The 27266-nt window shown below is 36.4% G+C and overlaps 1 protein-coding gene across 5 annotated transcripts in view; it reads left to right on the top strand.

Annotated features, from left to right (window-relative positions):
• Positions 1–27266, top strand: part of FYB1 (FYN binding protein 1) — a 159507-nt gene that overhangs the window by 124774 nt on the left and 7467 nt on the right. For 4 of the 5 annotated variants that reach the window (XM_077763461.1, XM_077763463.1, XM_077763465.1 and 1 more), the window contains exons 5-16: positions 1216–1235; positions 1703–1737; positions 2686–2806; positions 5122–5281; positions 5761–5902; positions 10387–10409; positions 11421–11487; positions 12273–12410; positions 13880–13905; positions 15963–16029; positions 18613–18703; positions 20049–20211. In XM_077763461.1, coding sequence (XP_077619587.1) covers positions 1216–1235; positions 1703–1737; positions 2686–2806; positions 5122–5281; positions 5761–5902; positions 10387–10409; positions 11421–11487; positions 12273–12410; positions 13880–13905; positions 15963–16029; positions 18613–18703; positions 20049–20211 — 1053 coding nt within the window. The remainder of the gene's footprint in view (positions 1–1215; positions 1236–1702; positions 1738–2685; positions 2807–5121; positions 5282–5760; positions 5903–10386; positions 10410–11420; positions 11488–12272; positions 12411–13879; positions 13906–15962; positions 16030–18612; positions 18704–20048; positions 20212–27266) is intronic. The other variant, XM_077763464.1, reaches the window with a different exon arrangement.

Consider the following 27266-nt stretch of genomic DNA (forward strand, 5'->3'; position numbering starts at 1 on the left):
CTTATATGTATCAAATAATATCTCACTTCATTTTCATATCTCTGCTTGCAGTTGAGTCAGGGTACTTCAGTTGTATATTAGCCTCTGTGTTTTCCTCTTCTGTAACTTGCCACTTCATATCCTTTAACCACTTTTTTCCTGGAGTTGGTCGCCTTTCCTGGCTAACTTGCAGGAGCTCCTCTGTATTGCAGACATTAATCCCATGTCGGTTGCAGTGATTGTAACTCTTCTCTCATCCTATTCATTGTCAATTAACCCAAGCTGCCCGTCACTGAACATGAATAAGTTTTTATATAATCAAATTAATTAAAGTTTACATTGTAATTTGTTTTAAAGTTTTACTTAAGGAGTCCTATCCCTAAACAATAAAAATATTATCTTCCATTTTCTTCTATGGACTGTATCCCTTATATTTGAGTCTTTTTTCCTTATATTTGCAGTCCACTTTTGAGGAGTTATTAGAAACCAAATTTATTGCCTCACCTAGGGAACTGTTTTTCCTATTGCCATATTTTGAAATCCATCATTTTCTGAACAATTTATAATGCCACCTTTATACTCCAGAACTGTATAGGTGTGTATGTGTCTATGTGTATGTGTGTGTCTTTGTGTGGACAGTACATGTGTATATAAGAGTGTATATAAATTTATGCAACCATATCCGAGCTTTTTGCTCTATTGCATTGGTCTATGTGTTTCTATACCAACCCCACACTGTTTTTATCATTGTTGTTCTAGATTATGTCTTAATATCTAATAATTAGTTGATATTACTAAACACTTGGATAGTAAAGGATCCATTTTTTAAAAAAAACTAATTAACTTGATTTGCTTGATACATGAAAACAAATCTTTGGGAACAAATAAGTCAAAAAGTACAAACTAGTTGTGATTTTCTGATAATACCTTTGTTCCACATTAGCCCACAAAACCAATGTGCATGCCTTTCATAAAGAGGATAAAAGGTCTTCATTATTTTTTGGCTTTTGCATTATTTTATGAAGGCCAATGAAACAGTCTTACAATAAATTACAAGTATCAAAAAGGTCATAGTAAAGATCTAAAACACATATTCTATTTTGTACTATGTGTTTTATAAAGCATAAGTTGTTAGATTATGAACAGTTTTGAATAGATTATGACTAATAATTCTGTACTAAAGTGCTTTTTAATTAAAGTATATTTAATTTTATTCTTTTTTTTAAAACCTTTTAGGTACTGGAAATCTAGAGGAGGTCAGTTTTTTTCCCCTTCTTATATTATATTGCTTAACTAAAATATTTAACAATTACTGTGATTTATGTTCTATTGATATAAACCAACAAATGAAAACTGTGACGGGTGATAATGATATATTTCAATTTATAATATTACTTTATCTAAAATTCTTGGGACATTAAACACCAAACATTACACTGACACACAGTAATTTTGGAGCACCGAACATAAACTTAAGTCTGGCTAGACTTAAGTCTGGCTAAACTTAAGTCTGGCTATCTGAATTATATAGCTGAATACAGAATAAGACCTTTTTGTGCTTACTTTTCCCGTCTATCTCTTTAAAGGAAAAATATTTTAAACAAGACAAATTTACATACATTTCCATTTATTATTGTTTTACTAGGTATTTGATCAATGTCATATGCATATGTTCTCTTTTTTAGGAATTAAAGTTAATCATTCTTAACGTTTTTCTTGACAGGAACAAGAGAGTGAAGGAGAAACCTATGAAGACATGTATGAGTTACATTTTTTACCAGTTTTTCCACCTAAAATGAATATTATTATTTGTATGAGGTAGAATAGATGGATATTCAACCCTAAGGGGAAAAAGCTTTATTGTTCAAGTGACTGGCATATAATGATAACCTTTATTTCAATACAAAGGACTAAAGATCCTTTATTTGCCTAGGAATTCCATGGAAGACTTAAAATTGTTGTTCTGTGTGAGGCAAGACACTCTTGGCTACTGGATAGACCCCAGGCAGGGAATCAGGGAGCCTGGAATCTGTATTTCCTGCTCTCAGTGTGTCCTTGGGCAAATGAATTCATTTATATGTTACAACTCCGCCATCTAGGCAGTGCTCTACCTCACAGGGATGCTATGAGAAATAATTTACCACACCATCAGCAAAGCAAAGCATTCAACCTGCAAAAGCAGAAAAATGTTAAAAATACCTCCAAAACAGGTTTCCAGATAGGCCAGAGCTAAGATGTATCTTGGAAAGTGAGTGAAAAGAGAAATAAATATGTTATTTTCTCTTTTGTTAATTCAAACATCTTAATTTCCTGTACCTAGTTCTTAAGCAATGAATTCTGACTAAAGTCTCTGAGCTTAGGTTTGCAGGTATGCACATGTGCGTGCCCTGTACCTGGGAGTGCATGCACGTGAAAGAGAGAGAGGGAGAGAGATTAATTCTATCCATGCTGATATGTAGCAAGAACAGGGTCTTTATATATACGCAGTGTCTTCCACTTGCTGGCAGAGTGTAAGGGGAAACAGAGCCTTTGGAAAGTATCCCTGCTTCTATGCCTCCTACTGGTTTTAAGAACAATCTCACTCAGGAATTTTGACAACTGGATTTTCACTTTCGTCTATACTTGAGATACTGTCTCCTGGGTATGTGAGCTGTAACACATCAACGCTCACAAGTGCCAAAACAACCTAACAACTTTTATCCACAGAGAAGCAACCAAAGAAAGAGAGAAAAAAAGAGAAAAGGAGGAAAAGAAGAGATTAGAACTGGAGAAAAAGGAACAGAAAGAGCGAGAAAAGAAAGAACAAGAAATAAAGAAGAAATTTAAAGTAAGAGCTTGCTTGCTGATGGGTTAAAAAAAAAAGGGGGGATCTCTCTTTATGACTTTCACACAAAAGGGGCACCACACCATTCTTGAAAACTTACATGGTGGCAGAATTACTTAGTTATTGTTTCCTAAAAAAAAGTAACTACCTTTATAACAGTAATTATTTTATCCAATATGCCCCCTTATCCCTGCACTAAAAATGTAATATGATAAAATATTAGTGGGCACCCAGGACATTTTCTGTTTATTGAGTGAATGAGTACTCATTGCTCAAACCCATCTTGGCTCTCATGATTTCACATTTGGTATTAACCTACTTATACTATGAGCTCAGACATGTATCATATGGTACAAGGAACACATATGTGTCTGGTTGAACCAGACTTATCTCAGAATAAAGTTTCTATGAACTACGCCCACTGCTGGTATCTAGACCAGACTTTATGTACCTGTTGACTTCTGATACTCGCTATTTCTCATCCCTCTTTTCCCATTTGGATTTCTGACCTCTCTCTTTTCTGACCCCTGATTTCTAATTTCTACCGTCATCACTAGGCATGTAGGCTACTCTCTCTTGGTTACACCAAATGACATGGCCCATCTGGCACGGGCCTAGTGTGTCAGCTATATTTAAGGTGATTATCTGCATTACAGAACTATTCTTCACTATAAGAAAGACTCATGTCAAGGTTATTTAAATATTTAATTCCCCTTGAACATTTAATGTATGGTTTGAGTTATAAAAATTTTGATGTCTGTATAACTCCCTAATATATTTGTTATATTAAAACAAAGTTTCAACAACATGGTACAGGAAAAACATAAAGCAGCTTAGAGTTGAGTGGACAGATGTGGATTCAAATTCCAGCTGTACCTGCCAGTTATGTGATTGCGAGCATATTATTAAACTTCTTTGAGCCTCAGACTCTTATTCTTTAGAGTGAGAATAAATATTATCTCTCCTAAAATGTTGTTATGGAATTAAATAAAATAATGTTCATAAGGCACTGTATCTACCAAAGTTCTCATTAAATTTTGAAAAAGCCTACTATATGTAAGTAAAATTAAGTATGAGTAAGTATGAATGTTAAGACATTTAACTCATACAGATGTATGGGTACCAATGTTCCTATTTTCCAAGTGGCAAATATGAAAACTTAATTTCTTAAATAAAAGTCTTCATAACGGGGGCACCTGGGTGGCCTAGTCGGTTAAGTGTCCGACTCTTGATTTTGGCTCAAGTCATGATCTCATGAGTTCATGGGATTGAGCCCTGCTTTGACTCTGTGCTGACAGTGTGGAGCCTGCTTGGGATTCTCTGTCTGTCCGCTCATGCTTGCACTCTCTGTCTCTCCCTCTCTTTCTCTTTCTCAAAAAACAAAGACAAACATTTTAAAAAATAAAATAAATAGGGGCACCTGGATGGCTCAGTCAGTTAAGCATCTGACTTTGGCTCAGGTCATGATCTCAGTTTGTGAGTTCAAGCCCCACATCGGGCTCTATGCTAACCGCGCAGAGCCTGGAGCCTGCTTCAGATTCCGTGTCTCATTCTCTCTCTGCCTCTCCCCCACTTGTGCTCTGTCTCTCAAAAATAAATAAATGTAAAAAAACTTTAAAAAAATAAATAAAATAAAATAAATAAAAAACAAAATAAATAAAAATAAAAACCTCACATAACATTTGTTTGCTGTTTTTTATTTACAAAGCTATTTCTAGAATGTTACCTTGTATATAGCAGGTAACGTCTACTCTAAGTTTATAGACAGACAACACCACAAGGTTAAAGAAGAGGAAGAAGAAGATAAAGAAAGAAAATGCTTTTCCCATAAGTACAACCCACAACTACCATCTTCCCTTCCTTGGGTGTTGGAAACCTGAAAAGAACCATCAGAATAACTACACAGTGCATTGATGGAAAAAACCTCCATCTACCAAGCAGGCCATCATCATATCCCATAAAAACGATAGAATCCAGTGTGCATTGTCTTCCATAAATTGTATTCAGTTATTAGTGGCTTCCTCAGCGAGCCTTTCACAGATTTCTAAGGTCAACAGATCCCTGCTACTCTCTCTTGGATCCCAAGCACATGCTTACCTGTTCTTTTCTGGTTCTGCCTCACCACTGTGATTTCCCCCTAACCCGTCTTACAAGAACACTCATTAGATGATATTCATCCTCAGTTTCTAGTTCAAACCCATAAATGCTGTAAACAGGCTGGTCGGCGAGTTGTGGACATACTGTCTTTCAAAGCTCCATTCTAAAAGATTTTCCGAATAGTGAGGAAGCCTGTTGTAATTTTCGCCCTTTCTTTGCAGCTAACAGGCCCTATTCAAGTCATCCATCAAGCAAAAGCTTGCTGTGATGTCAGAGGCGGAAAGAATGAACTGAGCTTCAAGCAAGGAGAGCAAATTGAAATAATCCGCATCACCGACAACCCAGAAGGAAAATGGCTGGGCAGAACAGCAAAGGGCTCATGTGAGTACAAGTCTTCCCATGACTTCCAAGCCTTGTTTTTTGTTTTTTGTTTTTTTTAAGACAATATCTAATGTACAATTCTGTCAAGTTAGGAGTATTTTGCAGAGTGGACAAAAATAGGAAGATTTAAAATGACAGTTCATCTGTATTATCTTTTTACTGGGGAACAATGTAAATATTTATTTTATTCCAGGGAGGAACAAAGGACATTAAGTTCCTTTCAAAAGGGGGAAAAAAATGATTCATGTGAGTCACTTTGGAATCTTTAAAATAGACTCTAGACACCCCAAACCACAACAGCATAAGGCTTTGACGAAGTCCAGTCAAACGTGTCTATGTCAGAAGTCTATAAATCCGAAGCGGAAGCAAAGAAATGAAGGGACATTTGAAAGAGCAGATGTGCAATTGATATTTTATCTACAACTCTGAGATATTGAAGCTATTGTTGCCTGAACATAAATCCTTCTTCCTTTCGGTAGATGGCTATATTAAAACAACTGCTGTAGAGATTGACTACGACTCCCTGAAGCTGAAGAAAAACTCTCTCGGTGCTCTTTCAAGACCGATTGAAGATGACCAGGAGGTATATGATGATGTTGCAGAGCAGGACGATATTAGCAGGTATGGACAAATATAAACTGTGAAACAGATCAGGCTGCTGCCTTGTCAGAGATGATGTATTTTAAGATCCTAGAATTTTATCTTCCCCGTTTCTTACTACTTGCTATCCCTGAATTACCTTTTACAGGAATTCCATTACTCGTAATACTTGCTATCCCCGAATTACCAATTACAGGTATTCCAATAGGGGTGAAAGGTCATTTAAAATTCCATAGTCTTTTATGTTTCTCTTTGGTCGTAGGTATCAAATACCACTTAGAAAAGAATAGGCCATTTGCCAGGTCTTGCCAAATGTGTTAGCATTCCAAAATGCTGTTTTATAATCATCATTCTGATTTGGTCTTAGGGCTATGCCTAAAGTAAATATGATTTCATAAAAATATGGAGCATGAGATAAAAAATGCAGCTCTAGGAATATAAAAATTTTTGTTCTGAAATCTCTGAGTCTGAATATATTTGTTGTTCTTGTTTGAAAACATAAAAGAAAAAAGAATGTATTTTAATACAATTCTACTTTGCTCTTTAAATGTAAAAAAGTAAGGGGTGCCTGGGTGGTTCAGTGGGTTGAGTGTCCAACTTCGGCTCAGGTCATGATCTCATGGCTCCTGAGTTCGAGCCCTGTGTTGGGCTCTGTGCTGACAGCTCAGAGCCTGGAGTCTCTGCTTTGGATTCTGTGTCTCCCTCTCTCTCTGCCCCTCCCCTGCTCATGCTGTGTCTCTCTGTCACTATCCTTCTCCCTCAAAAAATAAATAAACATTTAAAAAAATAAATTTTAAACCAAAAAAAGTAAAAGCTCATTTCTCTGTGATCTCTGTGAATCAGCAAAGGGTCCAATTTATTTTTCATGGCCCATTCAATCCAGTAGCTCACAATGACCCTCCCTGCAGGAATTATGGGAACACCTTCCTGGGGCGGAGGAACACAATAAGATATCCTTTCTGGAGGATGCAGGAGGGGAGACTGGCTATCTCCCATGCACCTTTTCTTCCCATCTTTTCCCTTCTCACTCCTCAGCTGCCTTTCTCCATCCCTCCTCCTCTGTCTCCTTTTTCCAGCTCTGATCTTCCTTGTCCCTTCTTCTCCTTCTTGCTTTTCCGTTTTCCTTCTTTCCTTCCTCCCTCCAAATATCTCCCTTTCTTGGTAAACCCATAAACCCTTCAAGCTGAAGGAAAAGGAGGATGAAAATCTCCAGCCCAGTTAAGAACCCTTGTTTTTCTGTGCCCCTTTTACAGAATTGGGAAACACCCTCTGTGATCTCAAAACACACGATCTGTGCTAGATCTTCTCTTGGGTAAAAATGGGTCTGCATTCTTCATAACTCAAACTTCAAAGAAAAAATGCTTCGATTATCAAACGTTTTTAAAATGTGAAATGATCAAAATAGTAATATACTTATAAAATGTAGGAAGAATTCCGTTTCTTCCTGTGGTTGTTCACGTCATGTCATCAGTTAAACTTGTGTTGCTTTCTGGAAGTTTTGTCTTTATAAATAGCCTGCAATGTCTTCTTATCATGTCTTGATATATGTTGCATAATTTATGGAATACTTATTAAGTGTACCATAAATTATGCAACATATATCAAGGCATTCCATGTGTGCCCTGGAGTTTACAGATCATAAATTGGCTTTAATAATCAGAAACACTTTGACCTAGTTTAGGGGTTTGGGAATGCCAGTTTTGAGGTCAAAGTTTTCAAAAGCCATATTCTGAGATGTACAAAATATCCTGTACATGAGGATGTCATTTTATCCCTATGAACAATGTATATACTTTACATTGTATTTATTTTTAAAAAATTCTCTTATTTTGAGAGTAAAGAACTCCAGTAATATTAATAAATACATATTTATGATACACAAACTCAAGAAAAAAATAATAAATCCATGAAAAGGAGTGATGTTCTGAAAATGAAGTATTATTTAATCATAACTTGCAACTGTTTCCCCAAACTAACACTATTGCCTTTTCCATTGTATGCCCATACATACGGCAACTCCAAAAAGTGCTCTGATTAGTAAGCATGTAGCAGAAAAAGAATCTTCTTTTTAATGAAATGGAGCCGGAGGAGGTGCATGGTTTTAATGCTCAATACCTTAAACAAATATAGCACCATAGTATATACTAGCATCTTGGAGCCCGTGTGCATATGTAATAAGAAAACGAAAGAAGAGAAAATGAAACCACCAGTGTTTTTTTCTTTTTTGAAGCTACAGCTGTTGCCGGCAGAGATCTCGCAACAGAACAGGCTTTGTCCTGAGTAGAACAAGGCAAGATGCTGAGTCCGGCCGGCTGGCTGCCCTGGCTGGTAGGAGAGAGCACCAGGCCTTCCTTCCCCTTCTCCAGAAGCCTCCTGGGCCCTTGCTCCCTGCTTCTCCCCTATTCCGCCAGGGTAGGGGGAACTGACTGTGAACTTCAAACTCTGTGGGCAGACAAGAGGCTTAAAATCACAGGTCCTGACAGCAGTCTTTCTACCTTTTTTTCTCAATGAAAGCAGTTTCTTTAATAAATAATGAGGCCTTGAAGAAAAGGAAATTATACATGCACATACTTGTCCATCATGTAACAAACGTGCATCTCTGCGTGCTCCCCACGCTTCTCTTTCCACTTCTCCTCCCCTCTTTTCCTTCCTTCTTTCTCACAACTCTCCTCTCTTTACCTGCACCTCATCTGGTAAGTGCTCTGAATTCCAAACAGACAATTCTAGAAAATTGAAGAATCTCTCTAAAAAGGAAATAATGTGTGTCAGCTTTGCTCCTGAGTATTAAAACCCTGTTCTTTGGGAATTGGTGAGTATCTCCAAGATGAATTATATTTGCCAAGAGCGGCAGCCAACCAAAATTGCAATTTTTCACATAATCCTAACTGCTTGCTTCATGCTCAAAGGGAAATGTCAGACAAAATGAATGCGAAAACAGTATGTAAGCAAATGGAGAATATACTTAAACTTCATCAAAAATCAACTCCTTATTTATATATTAGGACATTTATAGCATGTTTTCCTACGAAGTTCCATTAGTAAGGGTAAGTTTTATTTCTAAATTAACCATAGATCTCTGTCAGGCCAATTTCTTTTATTCTGACTTTAAGGTTGAAGAAGCAGATATGAGCAGAAAATGAATACTGTATGGCTGTAATATCAGACTACATCTGTTGATGGCAAATTATCCAAAGGTCAAAAATGGTACCTAGAGGGGGTGCAGTGAGGTATATATAGATAAAACAACATTATACAGGAAAGCAGGACACCAAGGTTCTCATCTCAGCTCTTCAGTTAATTAGAAGTAAGTTTGGTCAGGTCATTCATTTTTCATTTCCTTTCTGCAAAGCGAGGGGATTAAACGAGACTTCTGAGACTTTTCCAGTTCTCACAATCTACTCTTCCTTTGCTCTACCACAACTCACATTTCAGTGGTAGATTCAGGCAAGAAAATAGTTGATTATAAAATAAGCAAAATATAGGGGTGCCTGGGCGGCCCAGTCAGTTAAGTGTCTGACTTTGGCTCAGGTCATCATCTCACAGTTCGTGGGTTCAAGCCCTGCATGGGGCTCTGTGCTGACAGCTCAGAGCCTGGAGCCTGTCTTCAGATTCTGTGTCTCCTTCTCTCTCTGCTCCTCCCCCACTCTCACTCTGTCTCTCTCTCTCTCAAAAATAAACAAACATTTAAAAAAATTTTTTAAAGGGGAAATATAGAATGTTCTAGAAGTAAATAAAAAAACAGGCAATGTGAATTTAGAAAATCAGGGGCCACATTATATGTAATAATAATATTTCATGAGTAAGATTTCCATTTTTTAAAGGAATTCTCTCTTTTAAAAAAAATATAATCCTACTGGACTAAGAGTTAAATGCTCTGGCTACAACATATTAAAAGATAATTGAATTTAATGCAATAATGGTTTCCTGCACTTTAGTGGCTCAGTCATTTAAGCATCTGATTCCTGATTTTGGCTCAGGTCATGATCTCATGGTTCGTGAGGGGAGTTCGAACTCCACATCCAGCTCTCCACTGATGGCATAGAGCCTGCTTGGGATTCTCTCTCCCTCTGTCTCTCTCTCTCTCTCCTCCAAAATAAATACAGTTTTAAAAAATTTAAAAAAAATAATGGTTCTGTGTGATTCTTGGAACAATCCATAATAGCTGTTGGTTGATTGTTTTTCATAAACCTATCTATCTTTGGAATGATGTAATAATGTATCATCTGAAAACTACCTCTTGGGAAATGTTAGACATAAACATTAGTATTGTTTTGAAAACTATGTAGCACTTGTTGACCTGATTAGGTTTGTTTTGTTTTGTTTTTTACCTTGTTACTACTCTTCTATTATGATAAGGAACAATGTCTCTTCCTCTTTACATAAAACATTCTGATAACTTTTAACTGCAATGTTATTTCTCTTTTGTATAACTGCTCAATATATGTACTTCTCTTCCCAATAGCTACATAATTCATATGCTAATTTAATTTATTTTTTTTTCCTAGCCACAGTCAGAGTGGAAGTGGAGGTAAGCCACAAACTTTTATCAGCAGTTTCTTCAAGTCTTCACCATTTTTTGTCTGTATTAATGATAAGATGCTTTTGTTTGTACATAATGAAAAAGATATTAATGTGGTAGAGAGACCACTGGACTGGGAGCCAATAACCTGGATTCCAGTCCTGTCCCTGAGTGACCCTAAACAAGTCACTTCTCTCTTCCAAGTTTGTCATGGGTCATGGGGTGACTCCATTTCCAGTGTGCCCAGAGCAATTCTAACTTATGCCAATTGTCTGAGCACAGTTATTAATAGCATCCCCCTTCACTTTCAGAAGTATCCTTATTTGGATGATAACATATAAAGACTCCTCATTTGCTCATCACCAAAATAAAGATATTTTACTAATACCTTATAGTGCGAAAATGCTCACCCTAAAAGTCAAATGTCAAGTTCTTTGTACATATTTCTGTACAGAGGAAGTACTCAATAAACATTTGTTAAATAAATACTTGTCAAATAGCAGGTTTCCTAAGGGTTTACAACAAAGGGCTTAACCCTTAAAATATTTTGATTAAGTGAACCAGAGCTACTACCAATATTCACAAATTCACCTTTCATTCTATTTGTTTTTCCTCACTTATATCTTGATCAGTATCTTTTTCTGAATGTCTCCTCAGCATTAATTAAAATTTTCTTATCACCTCCTCTCTCTTTTCCACAATACTTAACTCTACTCTCTTTTCAATTGTTTTCTCAAATTTATTCTTCTGTATCCCTTTTATCTCCAAAGCTCAATACTCTTTCTACATTTATTAAATTACACTTCTAAGAATTCCTTTAAAAGTAATGAACAAGACAATTAATTTACCTACTATCTATGTGAGAATAGGAACATAAAGTTATTTTCTAGTTACATGGTTATTAAGAAACATTTTCTGCGGTTAAATAAGGCGGATTTACTATCAAATTTGAATGACTCTTACATGACCAAATTATAAAATTAACAGAAGATTCTCTCCCCTCTACCAATCCACATGAAGGGATGTTCCCACCTCCCCCAGATGATGATATTTACGATGGGATCGAAGAGGAGGATGCTGATGACGGGTAAGAATGATCAGTGAATTGCTTTCTTGTAAATTCTTGCATATACTGAAATTTAGTGTTGATTTCTGGTTAGAATAAAAAGCAAAATATAGTGTTCCTTATTCTAATACCAAAAATGATTTAAAAGTTTAATTAATAGCAGTCATAAGTCAGAAAGCATAATTGCACAACACTTCAGATGAAGTGGTATATTGTTTGCAAGAGCCTCAACAACAACAAAAAAAAAAGAGATGAAAATGGGACAAAGAATTTCCCATGTTGTAGATTTTTTTCAAACTTTTCCCAATCATTTATTTATCAATCAATCTCTGGAGAGTTTATCAGATGCACGGCTATCCTCTGTAAAATGATCATAGTTATACGCAATCCAAATGAACTGAGACCATATGCTATTTGTGACAAAACCAGTATAAGACTTAATTCTCTAGTTGCTTAAACTTTTGTAATGGCATATTTAAAATTTTAAGATCTGTTAATTACTTCATTTTAAACATAAAATAAAGCAAAATTGATGTTTAAAACTTAATTTTGACTTAGCTTTCTATTTTGAAACCAAAATAAGTTTCACTAAATAAAAAACAGTAATTTACTTACTCCTTACCTAGTGGCAGCAGTATTCAAAGACCAAGGCCTATAAACTTAAAAGCATCATCTTGTTGATTACAATGAGTAATTTACTGCCTGAATGATCAATGCAGTATAATTATAAAAACTCTGAATGTCCACCCAATGTTTTCGTGTTCCGCTCATTATTCCATTCTGATCAATGCCTGCATGCTCCTAAGCTCCACACTACAGGTTGAAGACAGGAGTAATTCGTGGTCCTGGGGGATTTTGAAGATGTTAAAGGGAAAAGATGACAAAAAGAAAAGTATACGAGAGAAACCTAAAGTCTCTGAGTCAGACAATAATGAAGGTTCATCGTAAGAGTCGACCGACCGAATCCAGTGCACAATAACTACACTAATATTAATTTAATCAAATGCTACTAATATTTTATAACCAATAACCAAATTCTGACAGGCTTAAGTCACCCGATGTTATATTCCATTAGTCATCTGAGCCTCATTTACTGTGTCACCCTTATTGCACTCAGGCATTTACAGAAGAGGCGTGCAAAGTCTTCAAAAATTGTCATATGGTTCAAAGATATAGTTTGCTTTCCCTACGAACTTGCACAGATAATACACACAAATGAACATACACACACCCCTTCACACACTCATGCACGTACACTCCATTTAGTAGGACTTTTTTTTAAACAACAGCATCAAGTCTAAAAGCTCACAATTCCAATGCAACATTATATAATACAGTGACTACTCTTCAAAATATACATTCCCTTCCAAATATTAGTTTTCTGGAAATAAGGATGCAATTTGGAATTTCTTTTCTCCAAATAAAGTATTTAAAGTCTATGGAGCTCAAAGTAGAGTCTCCATATTTCATTAAAGTCTTTCTAAAATGTTAATTCTACATAGAATTCCTCATTATAAACTCTTCTGTGACACCTAAAACAATAGTTAGTAAACCGGACACTCAAAATTGTAAGTAAACATAACAAATCCCTGTTTTAACAAATCCTCTCTTGAGCAGTATTATTAAAATCAGACCTCACTTAGAAATAAAAGCAGAAATTACTTTTCCTCCTCCACTTGCACCTTCATAATTTTGATTTTAAACCACTTGCACTAATGACCTGTCACACTTCAGTGTAACTGTGCATCATTCTTCCAGTGATGTGTGTTTATGTGTGTGTTTAAAGTTCAGAAGTAATAAAAGCAAAGGTCTGTTTCTGTTGCAACTAAATGGCACCCACTCCTAATTTCAGATCACTTCTATTAATAAGCCCTCCCTCTCTAGTTTCAGGGGATATCCCTCTCTTATTCACCATTCTCCTGTTTGAGTACATATATTGAGACAACGTGGTCACACAAAGAGTCCTGTGACCTTTGTTGATTTCAGCTCTCTATTTCTACCCCTTAAGTCAAATAAAAGCTTTTGGCCTCAGTTATGCCACAATGACTCCAAAACACTGAGCCCATTTAATTTACTCTGATGTGATAATATGCCCAAACCTCATAGAACAAATCTGAAAATGTTGGTCCAATGGCTATGGGCAAAATAAACCATTGAATGTCTTGACTTTTGACTTTTTTGGCCGCCATTGGAGCTAAAAAAAAAAAAAAAGTCTCACAAAATTCCAAATTGATGGACAGAAATTGAAACTCAATGGAGAAATGGAGAATGAGAAGGAAATGATTGTCAACAGATTAATTGGCCTTTATAAGCCTCCAGGCTGTTACTTGTTCATGCCTCTCCTTAAACAAAGGACTCAGTTTCTGTGTTTAGATTGGTCTGATTGTAATTGGTGTTCTCATTTTCTTTCCAGGTTTCCTGCTCCTCCTAAACAATTAGGTGAGTAACAAAAATTAAGTATATATTTTATATCGCATTTTTTTTGCAGATATGGTAGTGGAATGGCACTGGATATAGTCATGGTGTCTGGATTAAAGTTCTGATTCTGGAAATAATAATTTGTGTAAAGTTGTTAATTAACTGCTCCACAGTTCTTCAACAGTGAAAGGGTGGGAAGAGGAAAATTTTTAATCTTGATGGTTTCTAAACAGTTCACCCAGTCATACGGGTCACAATGGAGAAATAAACAAGTGGGCAGGGATGGACATCGGTATTTCCCATGTCTCATCCACCCCTATTCAGTCGAGCTTGATATATTGGACCTCTGCATAATGATTTCTAAAACTATGCCAGATTATATGCCACCAAGGCCCTTCTAAATCTAAATATCTTTGATTTTTTATAATGTATAATTTCTATTGTATCTGGAAATTTTTTCACTGCTAAATATAAAACAGTTTCTTCTTTGTACAATTTTGGTCCACTTATTTTCTTAATATAAAGATCTGAGAGAGAGCTTTAAAAGATTTTTCTTAAATTCACTTTGAACAAAATAAAATGTCTCATGAGAATATTCAAGGGCTTTCAAAAAGTTTATTTGAATTTATAAATAAGTTGAAAGAGAAAACTAAACACACAGATAATCTTTTTTTCCAAACTGGTTATCTGACTTCATGTTCAGTTGTCAATATGAAAGCATGTAAGGCACGAATACAAATTGATCAATAACTGACAATGAGCTTATATCTTAGTGTGTGATTTTCAAAAAGTGTTCAAGAAACTTAGCTCCACAAAGGTAGGTATAAAAATGAAACAAATGTGATCAGTTAAGTAAAAACTATGGGTTTTGTTTTAATTTTCTTTTGCTCTCAGGTGTGTTTTAAGGGCATGTGCATGGAACAGTGATTTTTCCCATTCTGGAAATGAATAATATGTCATATATTTTATATATAAATCATGGATACTTCACAGAGCTGTGAAATTAATTACTGGGGGTATACATGCAAACATGTGTGTGTAGTATACGTATATACTGTATTGTATATACTCTCTACATTACAGATAGAGGAGGAATTCTGAAAGGAATTTAAATCCCTGCCACTAGCAGAGAGCATTTAAACTTTCTATGATAATCATTCATTACTCTCTTCAACTCATCTCTTCAGCTTAATTTGCTGTGGAGCAACTCAATAGGTGCAAAAAGGGAGCAAATTTCCTGACTTTATTAACAAGAAGGAAAGAAAGTATCTATGGATTGAAAAAGCCACTCGACTAGTTAAGGTCATTGCCACTTTTCCACCAATACTGGTTCCCAATACCTGCTGGTACCAGACCTGTCTTATTAATAGAAATATTCTTTCCATTTTAAGGTGATACCACACCTAATATTACTATAAATTAAAAGTTCATGAGGACCAAGTAGAGCAATGAGTAAAAGAGAATGATCCCTGGATAGATGGATAGATAGACAGACAGATGGACAGATTAGACAGGCATAGATACACATATAAATAAAATAATACATATTATCTTAGCATCCTAAATTCCCTATGAATCTTAATTTCAATCTCTATTGCTTATTGCCAATGGGCTGTAATGTTGATTTGTGTGTCAGCAATCCACTAATCCTTCCATTCATCACAGGTGTGGATCTTCAAATAATCTCAGTCACTGTTTTGGGGGGATTTATCCTGATAATTCTAGTTACAATAATAGCCACTGGCTTTTTTGAGGGAAATCTAGCAGAAGCCTCCAGGAAGAGAAAAACCTCTCCTTTTTAGGAAATAGACACGGCTTCCAAGACGAATGTACAGTGACCCCAAGAAAACTTATTTTGTTGAATTTGAAAGAAAAATCTTTAAATTAAAAACATCATTGAATGTTCATATCAAAATTCGAACTGGGGCCCCCAGCTGGCTCAGTCAGTAGAGCATGTGATGCTTCATCTCAGGGTCATGCTGGACATAGAGCCTACTTGATTTTTAAAAAATAATAATAATAATGTTAAAACTTCAACCTTAAGGTGTTTCAACATTTGATATTTTGCCTTTTGTTAGACATGGGAGATGAAGTTTATGACGATGTGGATGCCTCTGACTTCCCTGCGCCACCAGCAGAGTTGAGGTAATTAAAATGTCCTCATTTGGAGATGAAAATCAGACTGCTCCAGAAAATTCAACTAGAATAAAACGCCAGTGGGTTATGTATCTACTGTGTTCAATCCCGTTTGCTCTGTCCTCTCTCTGATCCCAGCTCTAAGGGTTCTGCTAGGTTTGTGGGTGGAGAACCCTGATCCCCCTCCTCCTCTTTCCCCTCCCTCCCTTCTCTCTTCCCCTCCCCCTCTCCGAGGAGTTTTGCTGCTAGTCCCCTGATTATTCCTTGCCCTGTGACTCACTGATGTCTGCATTCATCTATTCATTCAATGGGAAAATATTTGAGAGCCTGATCACAAGCGATCTCACTGATTCATCTCCTCCCTTTATTTTTACCCTTTTCCCCAATGTTTTTTTGTCTCGAATGGACTTCTTAGTTCATATCTCAACCCTCACCTACCTTCTTCAAATCTTTTCTGTCCTCCACAAGATTATTTCCTTTTATGAAAAAAAAGATGATTTGTGTTTCAAAAGGACTTTGTCATGTCTCTTTTTCATAACAGCATCAGGTTCTCAAAGGTTCCATTCAAATAAAAAAAACCCCAAAACTTAAAGGTGAAGAGTGACATTCTTCAGCTCACCTAAGGTTTCAATTTTATTTTCAACTAAAACTGTATGAAAATCTGTTAAGATCATTTAGTACGAAAGGAGTACCTTTTGAAACTTCTTTTGAAATAGGAAATAACATGGTAAGATTTTTCTGTATTTCAATAAACACGAGCGATGAGCTGATACATAGTGTATAAGAAAACAAGAACACGTCTGTAGCTTTCTGAGAAAAAAAAGGATGAATAAAAAGATCTTGGATTTGATTAGTTAAAGGCTGAAAGTGACATAAATGGGTGACAATACATAGCGTCTTCTAAGCTATGCTGCAAAAATGCATGAGCATTTATTTATTTAGTATTTATTTTTTGCCAACACCATTAAGCTAATTTTACTGAACAAGAGAAAGTTTCGAGATCAAAGAAACTGAAGGGAGAATATGTTGTCATTTCTATGTGAAGATCAAGTTCCACGGGCAAAACAAACATGAAAGATGAAAAGAGAATTGTTCTTTTTTTCTGAAAGGAAAATCTAATCTTCTTCAGTAATATGTTCGGTTTGAAAAATTCCTCACCGTTGGGAAGTCACTTCTATCCCTGACATTTCTAAATGCATTTTTCCATTTTATATTACTGTAGAAATGCCACCACATTCCATTAAGCAGCTCTCTGGGAACCCAGTTACACACTGGATCTTTTCTTCAAGTAGAATAAACCCCAGCTGGTTAAAATTTATGTGATATGTACCGTTTTCTTTACTGCTGCCTTTTTTTTTCAGAGTTTAAGACTATTTTATGTTCTCTAACACGATATCCTATTTTTAACTAAAACTAAATTTCAGTAAGTTATTTTCAAAGAGAGCTCACGAGGCCTTCTCAACACTCACAAGTGTCCTAATGGCTCCAAAGTGCTAATTTGGGACAGCAGTTTCACTACTGCCCAGAGGACCAGAAGCCAGGAGACCCTGAGGAAAGACTCAGAACCCCAGGCAGGATAATGTACTAATTCATTTCACAGTAAATGATCTAAATCCTAAGATTCAAAAGTTAAAGAATCAAGTATTTTCAATAAATCAGTTGCAAACAGAACTTTATTTTAGGTAATCTAGATGATAATTAATATCGGGGTTTAGAATTTTTCATCATAGACAAAAATTCTGATTTTAAAATTCCCTCCTTCAGAGATTGCCAGCTTTTCCCTAGCATCCACGTTCAACCCTAGCAAATGTTCCTCAATCTTGGCTGCAAATTACTATTCTGTGGGGAGCTCTAAAGTGTGTATGTCAGTATCTAGACCTCACTCAGTTCTACTTAATTAGAATGTATTTAATTTAATTAGAATTTCTAGGAATTAGACAAAGGTTAGCGGTACTTTTGTAAAACTTCCGAGGCCATCTATATGCGCCCAGACTGGAGAATCACTCTCAGGCTTCTCACTTCCAAAGACAGTTAGTTAGCTGTCGTCCATTTGACATCTATGAGACACCACCCAGCCTCTGTTTTCAGTAGGTATGAAAAACTGCTCAAGAAAATTCAACTAGAATTTTAAACATTTTTCATTTTAAATAGATAAGCTTTTCAAGACCAAAAAATCAATTTTTAAGAAAGCGTTCTTTTTCAAAAAGCCTCTTCTGTGACATTTGCCAAGTCACCTACTCACCTAAGAAGAGTTGAAAAATATACATGGAGTTCGACAACAGATAGGTTGAATTACATGAAACCTCTGATACGTAAGCGTGTTTACACTATACCTCAGTCATTTCATGTGGTTCAACAGAATAAGCAGTCACTTACTTTCATTTTAACTTGTAATCTGTATTCTTTTAGAGAATCTCTTCTGTGTTATGAAATATTATCATTTACTACAATGGATGTACTAGATTTCTAAGAAATGGAACTAATTAAAAACCAAATTTAACAAAACTGTAACGTGATCGATGAAATCTCTGTGGTACACTATTCTTTTCAAACTAAACCAAATGTTGTTTTATGTTTGTTCTGCTATCTCAGTCAAGGAGCCAAGGCTAAGACTGAAGAAAAAGACCCCAAGAAGCTAAAAAAGCAGGAAAAAGAAGAGAAAGACTTCAGGAAAAAGTTTAAAGTATGTCATATTTAAATACCAGACGAAGCACAAAATGCTAATTTTTAAGTACCACCACAATGCACTTATTAAAAGTGTAATTACCGGGGCACCTGGGTGGCTCAGTCAGCCGGGCATCTGACTCTTGATTTTGGCTCAGGTCATGATCTCATGGTTCGTGGGCTCATGATTTCATGGAGCCTGCTTGGGATTGTCTCTCTCCCTCTCTCTCTGTCGCTCCCCCATTCATGCAAGCTCACACACTTGCGCTCTCTCTCAAAATAAACAAACTTAAAACAATATTAAAGTGTAATTATCAATATCATTATTTATCCTAACTCTTTTATTTACTACAAAATTTACATTTTAATTTATTTTATAACAAATTAAGTGAACTCTCATACATGTGTGATATATATGCTGCAATAATCATTTACATTTAGTTGTTCTTTGAACTTTAGTAAGAGGATAATCTAAAAATAGAATAGATAAAAAGATACAATGTATATATAATGGAATATTAATTATGAAAACGAAGGAAATCCTGTCACTGTGATAACATGGATGGCCCCCAAGGGCTCACTTACACTAAGTCAGACAGAAGAAGACAATACTCTATAATATCATTTATATGTGGAATCTTAAAAGGCCAAACTCACAAAAACAAAGTAAAGTGATAATTACCAGAGCCTGGGGTGGAGGAATGGAGAAGATGTTGGTCAAAAGGTACAAAGTTTCAGTTATAAGATGAATGAGCTTTAGGGGTCTGAGGTTCCGTGTGGTGATTAGAGTTAGCAATACTGTATCATATACTTGAAAGTTGTGAAGAGAGTAAATCTTAAATGTTCTCTCCACAAAAAAAGTGGTAATTATGTGAAGGGAGGAGATGTTAGGTAAAGCTACAGTGCTAATCATTCTGCAACATATGAGTGCATCAAATCAGTACATGTACACTTAAAATTTTTTTAATTTTAAAAATAGTGATTGTATTACTTTGGTGAGATTATAACTGGCTTTTCTTTCAAAAATTTTCCTTTAATGCTTTTACATTATTATTTTGTTTGTTTGGCAGACTTTTTCTGAGAGAGAGAGAAAGAGAGGGTGCAAGCGCTCGAGGAGCAGAAGGAGAGAGAAAGAAGCAGGGCTCACCTGAGGCTGGGCGCATGCTCACCCAAAGTGGGGTTCTAGCTCACCCGAAGTACAAGTCAAACTCACGAACCGTGAGATCATAACCTGAGCCAAAGTCAGATGTTTAAACTGAGCCACTCAGACACCCTAACAAAGACTTCCTTAATAGATCTGTTGGTAAATGGATTACTTTAATCTTACACAGCAATCAATAATATAAATGTTTTTATTTTTCCAGTATGATGGTGAAATTAGAGTTTTATATTCGACCAAAGTTGCACCCTCATTATCCTCTAAAAGGTGGGGGACCAGAGATCTCCAGGTGAAGCCCGGTGAATCTCTTGAAGTTATTCAAAGCACTGATGATACGAAAGTTCTCTGCAGGAATGAAGAAGGAAAATGTAAGTCACTGCCAACTCTGTTGATATGGCATTCCAGGATTCAATAATCAGACACGTTTTTCTGATCACCCTGTTTCATTAACTTTGTTTTTTCTATGCTTTATGAATTGTGGGAAACATTAAGAAACTAGCAATTTGCAGTGCGGAAGTCAATGTATCTTATTTTGGTCCTTTATCGTTTCTCACCTGCTATATTTGGCACTGTGGTGCGAAAGTTATGCCAAATTAGTACTTCCCACAATGCACCAGCATCAGAAAACCCTTTGTGTATTAAAATCACAGTTGCCTGGCCCCACCCTTGACCTGCTGAGTCATGAGCTCTGGGGGGTGGCAGATGTAACTTTTTTTTTTAGCTTATTCTTAGTATTCCTAAGTGAGAACCACTGTGCTAAAGCAGTGAGTGGCGCTTGCTGTGGTCTGGCTTTGAAATGGTACAGCACATCACAGGCAGAATTCCCAGTTTTCCTGCCTTGCAAATTTACTCATTTTCATTTCCTATTTGGACGCACTTAATACGGCATACTCTTCTGAAGGGATACAAGAGCATCCCTGTCTTCTTTGACTTTATCAGCTATGAAAACTGACAGATCGCAATGTTTTTGTCAAACTTGAAAAGGAAGCTTATTTCACTTAAAGTCCAGGGAAGAGTCATTCAAACTTCTGCGCCCTGCATTTAAAATTGAATAGTCAGCGTGGCTGCCCCATATCAGCTTGGTTAGTCTGTGTGGAAAACACAAACTCTGAGTCGAATTTTAATGACAGGAAGGTGACTCAGGGACAGGAACTGAAATGGGAGTTTTAAGAATAAAACCAGTGACTCAAGGTTGGGGAAATGGATCTAAAGTTATCATGGAGGAGGTGTGGTTGGCTTTTAAAAGGAGAAAATGGAATGTGGGTACAAAGGATAAAAGGCATGAGGAGTGTAGTATTAACACTCAAAGGTCACTGGAGATAATGTGTAGACAGTGCTCCAGGAGACAAAGAAAACTGACGTTCAGACTAGCATTTGTGAGGATGCACCCCAAGGAATAGCTATAAATGCAGAAAAAACCTATGCATTCAAAGGTCAGAAAAAATATTTAAAAGTTTAAACATGTAAAAAGTATGAAATGTTATGATTAATGTATCAGCCTGAATATTCACATGATGACTATGATAATAGCATGCAGAAATTCTCATGACACCATAATAAGAGAAGTAAGACGCCTGCTTAATGTGGGATAGGATTTATACCCATATTAAAAATTATGTAAATAAAAGAAATTAACTAAANGTGCAGAAATTCTCATGACACCATAATAAGAGAAGACGCCTGCTTAATGTGGGATAGGATTTATACCCATATTAAAAATTATGTAAATAAAAGAAATTAACTAAACTACCAATAGTGCCTGGTTGAGGATAAACCTAAGTGAGCCTGCTTTCTTTTTTCTGCTTTTTCACAAGAGAAAATTGTCCTAGTACTTGTCATGTGGCCCTTTCCCCAGGGCACAAGCTTCAGACCAATCTTGCCTGCAGGGCTGTCCTGAGATTCTTATCTTTCGCAACAAATCCCATCTAAAGCAATGCTCTTCAATTTCAAAGTACATACACATCGCATGGGAATCTTGTATAAAACGCAGATTCTGATTCAGTAGGTCTGAGATGAGGTGTAACACTCTGCATTTTACCAGATAATTAATGCTGCTGGTTCATGGAACAAACTCTTGAGTTACAAAGGTGTAAATGACCTCATCAACAAGAGATGTGCAAGATACAGCACCAGAAACAGAAATTTGGAGGAGACTCTTAACTTCCTAAAAGCCAGTGGACCTTAAGAATGAAGAAAATAGGGGCACCTGAGTGGCTCAGTCGGTTGAGCACTCAACTTTGGCTCAGTCATGATCTCATGGTCCATGAGTTCAAGCCCCACATCGGGCTCTGTGCTGACAGCTCAGAGCCTGGAGCCTGCTTCAGATTCCGTGTCTCTTTCTCCCTGCACCTCTCTTGCTGTTCTCTCTCTCTCTTTATCTCAAAAATAAATAACATTAAAAGATTTTTTTAAAAAAGAATGAAGAGCGGCACCTGGGTAGCTCAGTCGGTTGAGCATCTGACTTCAGCTCAGGTCATCATCTCACGGTTCGTGGGTTCAAGCCCCACATTAGGCTCTGTGCTGACAGCTCGGAACCTGGAGCCTCCTTCTCATTCTGTGTCTCCCTCTCTCTCTGACCCTCCCCTGCTCGCTCGCTCTCTCTCAGAAATAAATAAAAACATTTAAAAAAATTAAAAAAATAAAAAAAGAATGAAGAGAATAGTAACTACTTGGGTGATTTTGTGATCTGCTATCACTTCCTATTTGGATATCATTAATTCTAAATGCAGCTATGAATACTGGAGAGCTCCTATCCTCTTAGAATTTATCATCTGTTAAAAATGAGAAGTGGAAAGATTACATAAAATGCTGGTAGACAACAGTCAAGGGTTCCAAGTACCTTTCATCATTTTTTTCTGGTGCGATACCAATGCACTTTACAATCCCTAAGCTCACTGAAAACTAATTCAAGCCTTAAGTGGTTTGGAGCCCAACTCAAACAGAATGGAAACGGGACGATCATACCAGTAGCTCTTGTGTACCTGTTGCTTTTTGTTTAAAGACTTTCTGTGGCTAGGCTTTGTCTTAGCTTGGCTTCCCCATGTAGGAGGTGATTCTGGGCAACACTCATGGCCAAGTGGAAAAGTGGACAGGAAAGGAAAGGCAGTCAACAAAGCCTTGTTATGGAAAGGGTTGCCTCTTGAATAATCAGAACTAATTCCAGTTGGGAACTCAGAGTGGCAGTTTCATCCCATCCAGTGGAAAATAAATTGGGGTGCTTATACATCAACTTCTGTCCCTGTGGAGCTGAAGCCTACTCCTGGGAAGGTGGTGAGCCATTCAGAATAATGAGCAAGTGGACAAAGAGCTTTGGAAGCCAGAGAAAACAGATCTGTTTAAAAACAATGCAACTGTTGTCAGTTGAAAGTTGAGTGAACCAAAAGTCACTGGGTGGTGAGGGTGAAGGTCTATGGGAAAGGCCACCTGGAGCATCTGTTATTGCCCTTCATGTTAAGCATTATTTCAGAATTTAATTATCATATCTGCTTAATTTCATGTTTATTTTGCCAAATATCATGCTTTTCTTAGTTTTCTAAACCTCCTGCTATTCATTCCTTGAACCGGATCCTTGACATTCTTAATTTCCTTACTTTCTGATCCATGCTTCATATATGTCTATAGGATTTGGGATAACTGTGTGTACTGAGCCCTTTTTCATCTAGATTATTGCAATAGCCTTTCAAATGATATGTCTACCTTACTGTTACCCTCAACCAATCCACCTGCCACAGGGTAGCTCATATTATTATTTTTAAAAACACAAAGTCTTTAGGCTAATATATAAAGCCTTTTTGATTTATCTTCAGCCTCATCAACTATTTTCCATCTCCAACTGACATTATCACTTCCTTGTCATTCCCTGAATAAATTATGATATTTTATCCTTCCATGCTATTTCATTCTACTTCCAATGCCCATAACTGTCTATTTTATTTAAGTTTATCTATTTTGAGAGAGAGAGAGAGAGAGAGAGAGCATGCAAGTGGGATAGGGGCAGAGTGAAAGGGAGAGAGAATATCCCAAGCAGGCTCCACGCTGAGCCTAGAGCTGGACATGGGGCTTGATCTCCCATAACGCAAGATCATGATCTGAGCTATAACCAAGAGTGAGATATTTAACTGACTGAACCACCCAGGTGCCCCCCCCACAACTTGTCTATTAAAAACAATCCATTTGTCATCTAAAACTGGGAGCACATCCACGCCTTGTCCCCCAGTCACCCGTCACAATTGACTTCTCCTCTGCCCCACCATGCTACGGCTTTTGTCCCTGTAATTGTCCTTACTGTTTTTCAATCTATTATTATTAGCCTCTGAGCTTAAGAGTAACTTCTCTGAAATGTTCTCAACATTGTATTACCAACACATGCTGTGGTGCCTGGCACCTTGCTCAGGTCTGGCTTCCTAAACTGAATGTAACAATTTGGAGATTGCAGCTGGAAAACCAGATGAAAGTCTGATATATAGGCATGCACAGGAAGAAGTCTCTGAGATAGTTTAACTTGTTAGAAGACAGAGTTCTCCATCTTAGCTTTAGTGATGTGGTTTGCTTGTTATGTACCATTTAGGAGACTTTAAATCTTTCAGTTCCTTGTTTCTACATCTGACTGCCATTTAGGCATTTGCAATCCAACACCATGGTAACCCTAACATTTTCTTTACTTTCCATTCTTTAATCCATCAGAGAAAAGAAAGCATAGTTTACTTCACTTAATTTGTAATGGTAAAAATTAGAGGTGAAAGCACTAACAATAATCTCTTCCCATTGTGGAGTGGAGGGAGTACCAGCCACTTTTAGAAGCATTATCACATTTGATCAATTCACCCACTGACTTGTGGAAATACATATTACAGAGGCGTTGAGATCTTAAGTATGTATTTCTGGCACATTCCCAAAGGTTTAGAATTTCTTGCTAATATTTGCACATATTCCACAACTCAGTGTCTCATAAGCTCTGGGTTTTTCCACCTCCCGTCGCTAGAGAAAAAAATTCTATAAAAAGGGTAGAAGTAGACATGAACTGAATTATTTGTGGTTAAAATGTTCTCCATTTCCTTTGGACACCAGAGAAAGGGGAATTTCAAAGAGAGTATGGATTCTCTCAAATTCAATTGATGATTTCTTTCCTTAAGTTCTTTTGTTTTCAATTTTAATGTAGAACATGCTCACTGAAGAAATTTTTTTTTAATTCGGAAATTTTAAAAGTCTCCTGATTTGAAGCCCTAGAAATAAATAGAGAAAGAGAAAGAAAAGAGGGAGAGAGAACATTTCTATAATACAAGGCTAATAATTTATATTTAGTCTTATACACAATGTTTTATTTTTTCTGTCTGTTATATTATGACCATGTTCCCTTGAAGTCAGACATTGTTCCATTTGCCTGTGAAAATCTATGCAATGTGATTTTATTGTTTATAAACTGCATGAAGCCAAGTTGAGTAAATTTAACCTTATATCTGGACTTGCTCAGAACAATGAAATAATAAAAAAATTACTTTTTAAACTTATTACTAAGTAAAAAAATTGGAAACATTAGAATGAAGGTATTTTCTACTTTTCCAAAGATGATTTTGTATTTCTTTCATAATTTTATTCACAGCACCCTTCTTCAAATTTCTTTTTTTTTTTAATATTTTTATTTATTTCTAAGAGAGAGAGAGAGAGACAGCGTGAGCAGGGGAGGGTCAGAGAGAGAGGGAGACACAGACTCGGAAACAGGCTCCAGGCTCCGAGCTGGCAGTCAGCACAGAGCCCGACGCGGGGCTCGAACCCACCAACCGCGAGATCATGACCTAAGTGAAAGTCGGACGCTTAACCGACTAAGCCACCCAGGCGCACCTCACAGCACCCTTCTTCAAAGTGAGTCAGTGCTGAGAACTGGCACACGTAGGGCGTGGGTATTACTTTCTCCATTAGCTCTAACCCACCACATATTTCAGAACACTTGTTTCAAGCCACTGTTGTGCAGTATGAATGTGAAGTTTCCAAATAATAATTTCATATTACGTGTGAGAATCCTTGGTACGCCAGCACGCACAGGAAACATGGTGGCCATTCTACATGGTACAGAGACACGATGACTTTTATGCTTATTTCCTATGTATATTTCATTAATTTTCTTATGATGGGTGTACATGGAACATTTAAGCAAAGAGATCATTTATCTACTGCCAAAAATTTATTTCTAGGGACTATAATGGAGAGATTATATAAAGTATAAAAATTCATGGTAAGTCACTTGTTTTGACGCTGTCATGAATCATGCTTTCAAGAGAATGAAGTTTTAGAATTTTAAAGGTACTAGACATCAAAACCTGTGCTGTATTAATAGTCATTAACCCTGTAAAGATGCTATATAATAGTAATTTTAGAGCTAATGAGCCCGAAATTATCACATCATTTCAGAAAGCTAGAAGAGAGCAGTACAATATATCCCACACTGCATCTCCTTGATACATGTTTCTTAGATAATATTCACAATCATTCATATTTATATATCTCACATACACAAGCAACAGCAACATCAGAGCATTCAACAAAAGAGAAAGCCGTTCCTTAGAGCTCTCAGACAGGCAAGATACAGTAGGAAATGTAACGGAGGTTTTAGAATCTAAAAGAATTATTATTTTATAATTCGTTTTGTGAAGACAGGCTATTAAGTCGTAAATCATGAGTTGTTAACTTTGGTCATGTAAAGGACTGTTTAATGCTTACTTTTAAATTTTAGCATAAATGAATTTTTGAAAGTATATTACCTAAAAGCACAAGAAAATAGAAATCTTTAATTTCTAAAAATGGTGATTATATTCTCTTTGTTTTGTTCTTTATTTCCTTTAATCTTATAAAGATTAAATAAAGATTTAAATAAATAAAGATTTTTAGAAAAACAAATACATTCAATGCTGGAGTCAGTCCAACTTCTGGCAGCAGTTTATAATCTCTTATACATTTTCCTAATTTTGTATCTTCTAATTTTAGTTCAGAGACTTTGCAAAGCCTGAACAGCTCAGAATGAGATTACCTCCACTGTTAAAAGCTTCAGCCCATACATGTCATTATTTTTAAATTATTAATTTAAACATGAATATGTCATGAGAACACTTATTGTATTCTTTTACTTCCCAATTTTTAAATTTCTTTATGTTTACTTACTTATTTTGAGAGAGAGAGAGACAGTATGAGCAGGGGAGGGGCAGAGAGAGAGGGAGAAAGAATCCCAAGCAGGCTCTGCACTGTCAGCACAAAGCCCGATGAGGTGTTCAAAGTCATGAAACTATGAGATCATGACCTGAGCCAAAACAAAGAGTTGGACGCTTAACCAACCGAGCCACCCAGGCACTCCTATTTCCCAGTTTATTCTAAGAAAAAAATATCAAAACAAAAGCAGAACCACCAATTTTAACTATTGAGGGAGAAAAAGTTT

This window comes from Crocuta crocuta, unplaced genomic scaffold (assembly GCF_008692635.1).
Source record: "Crocuta crocuta isolate KB4526 unplaced genomic scaffold, BGI_CrCroc_1.0 scaffold4, whole genome shotgun sequence".
NCBI lineage: Eukaryota > Metazoa > Chordata > Mammalia > Carnivora > Hyaenidae > Crocuta > Crocuta crocuta.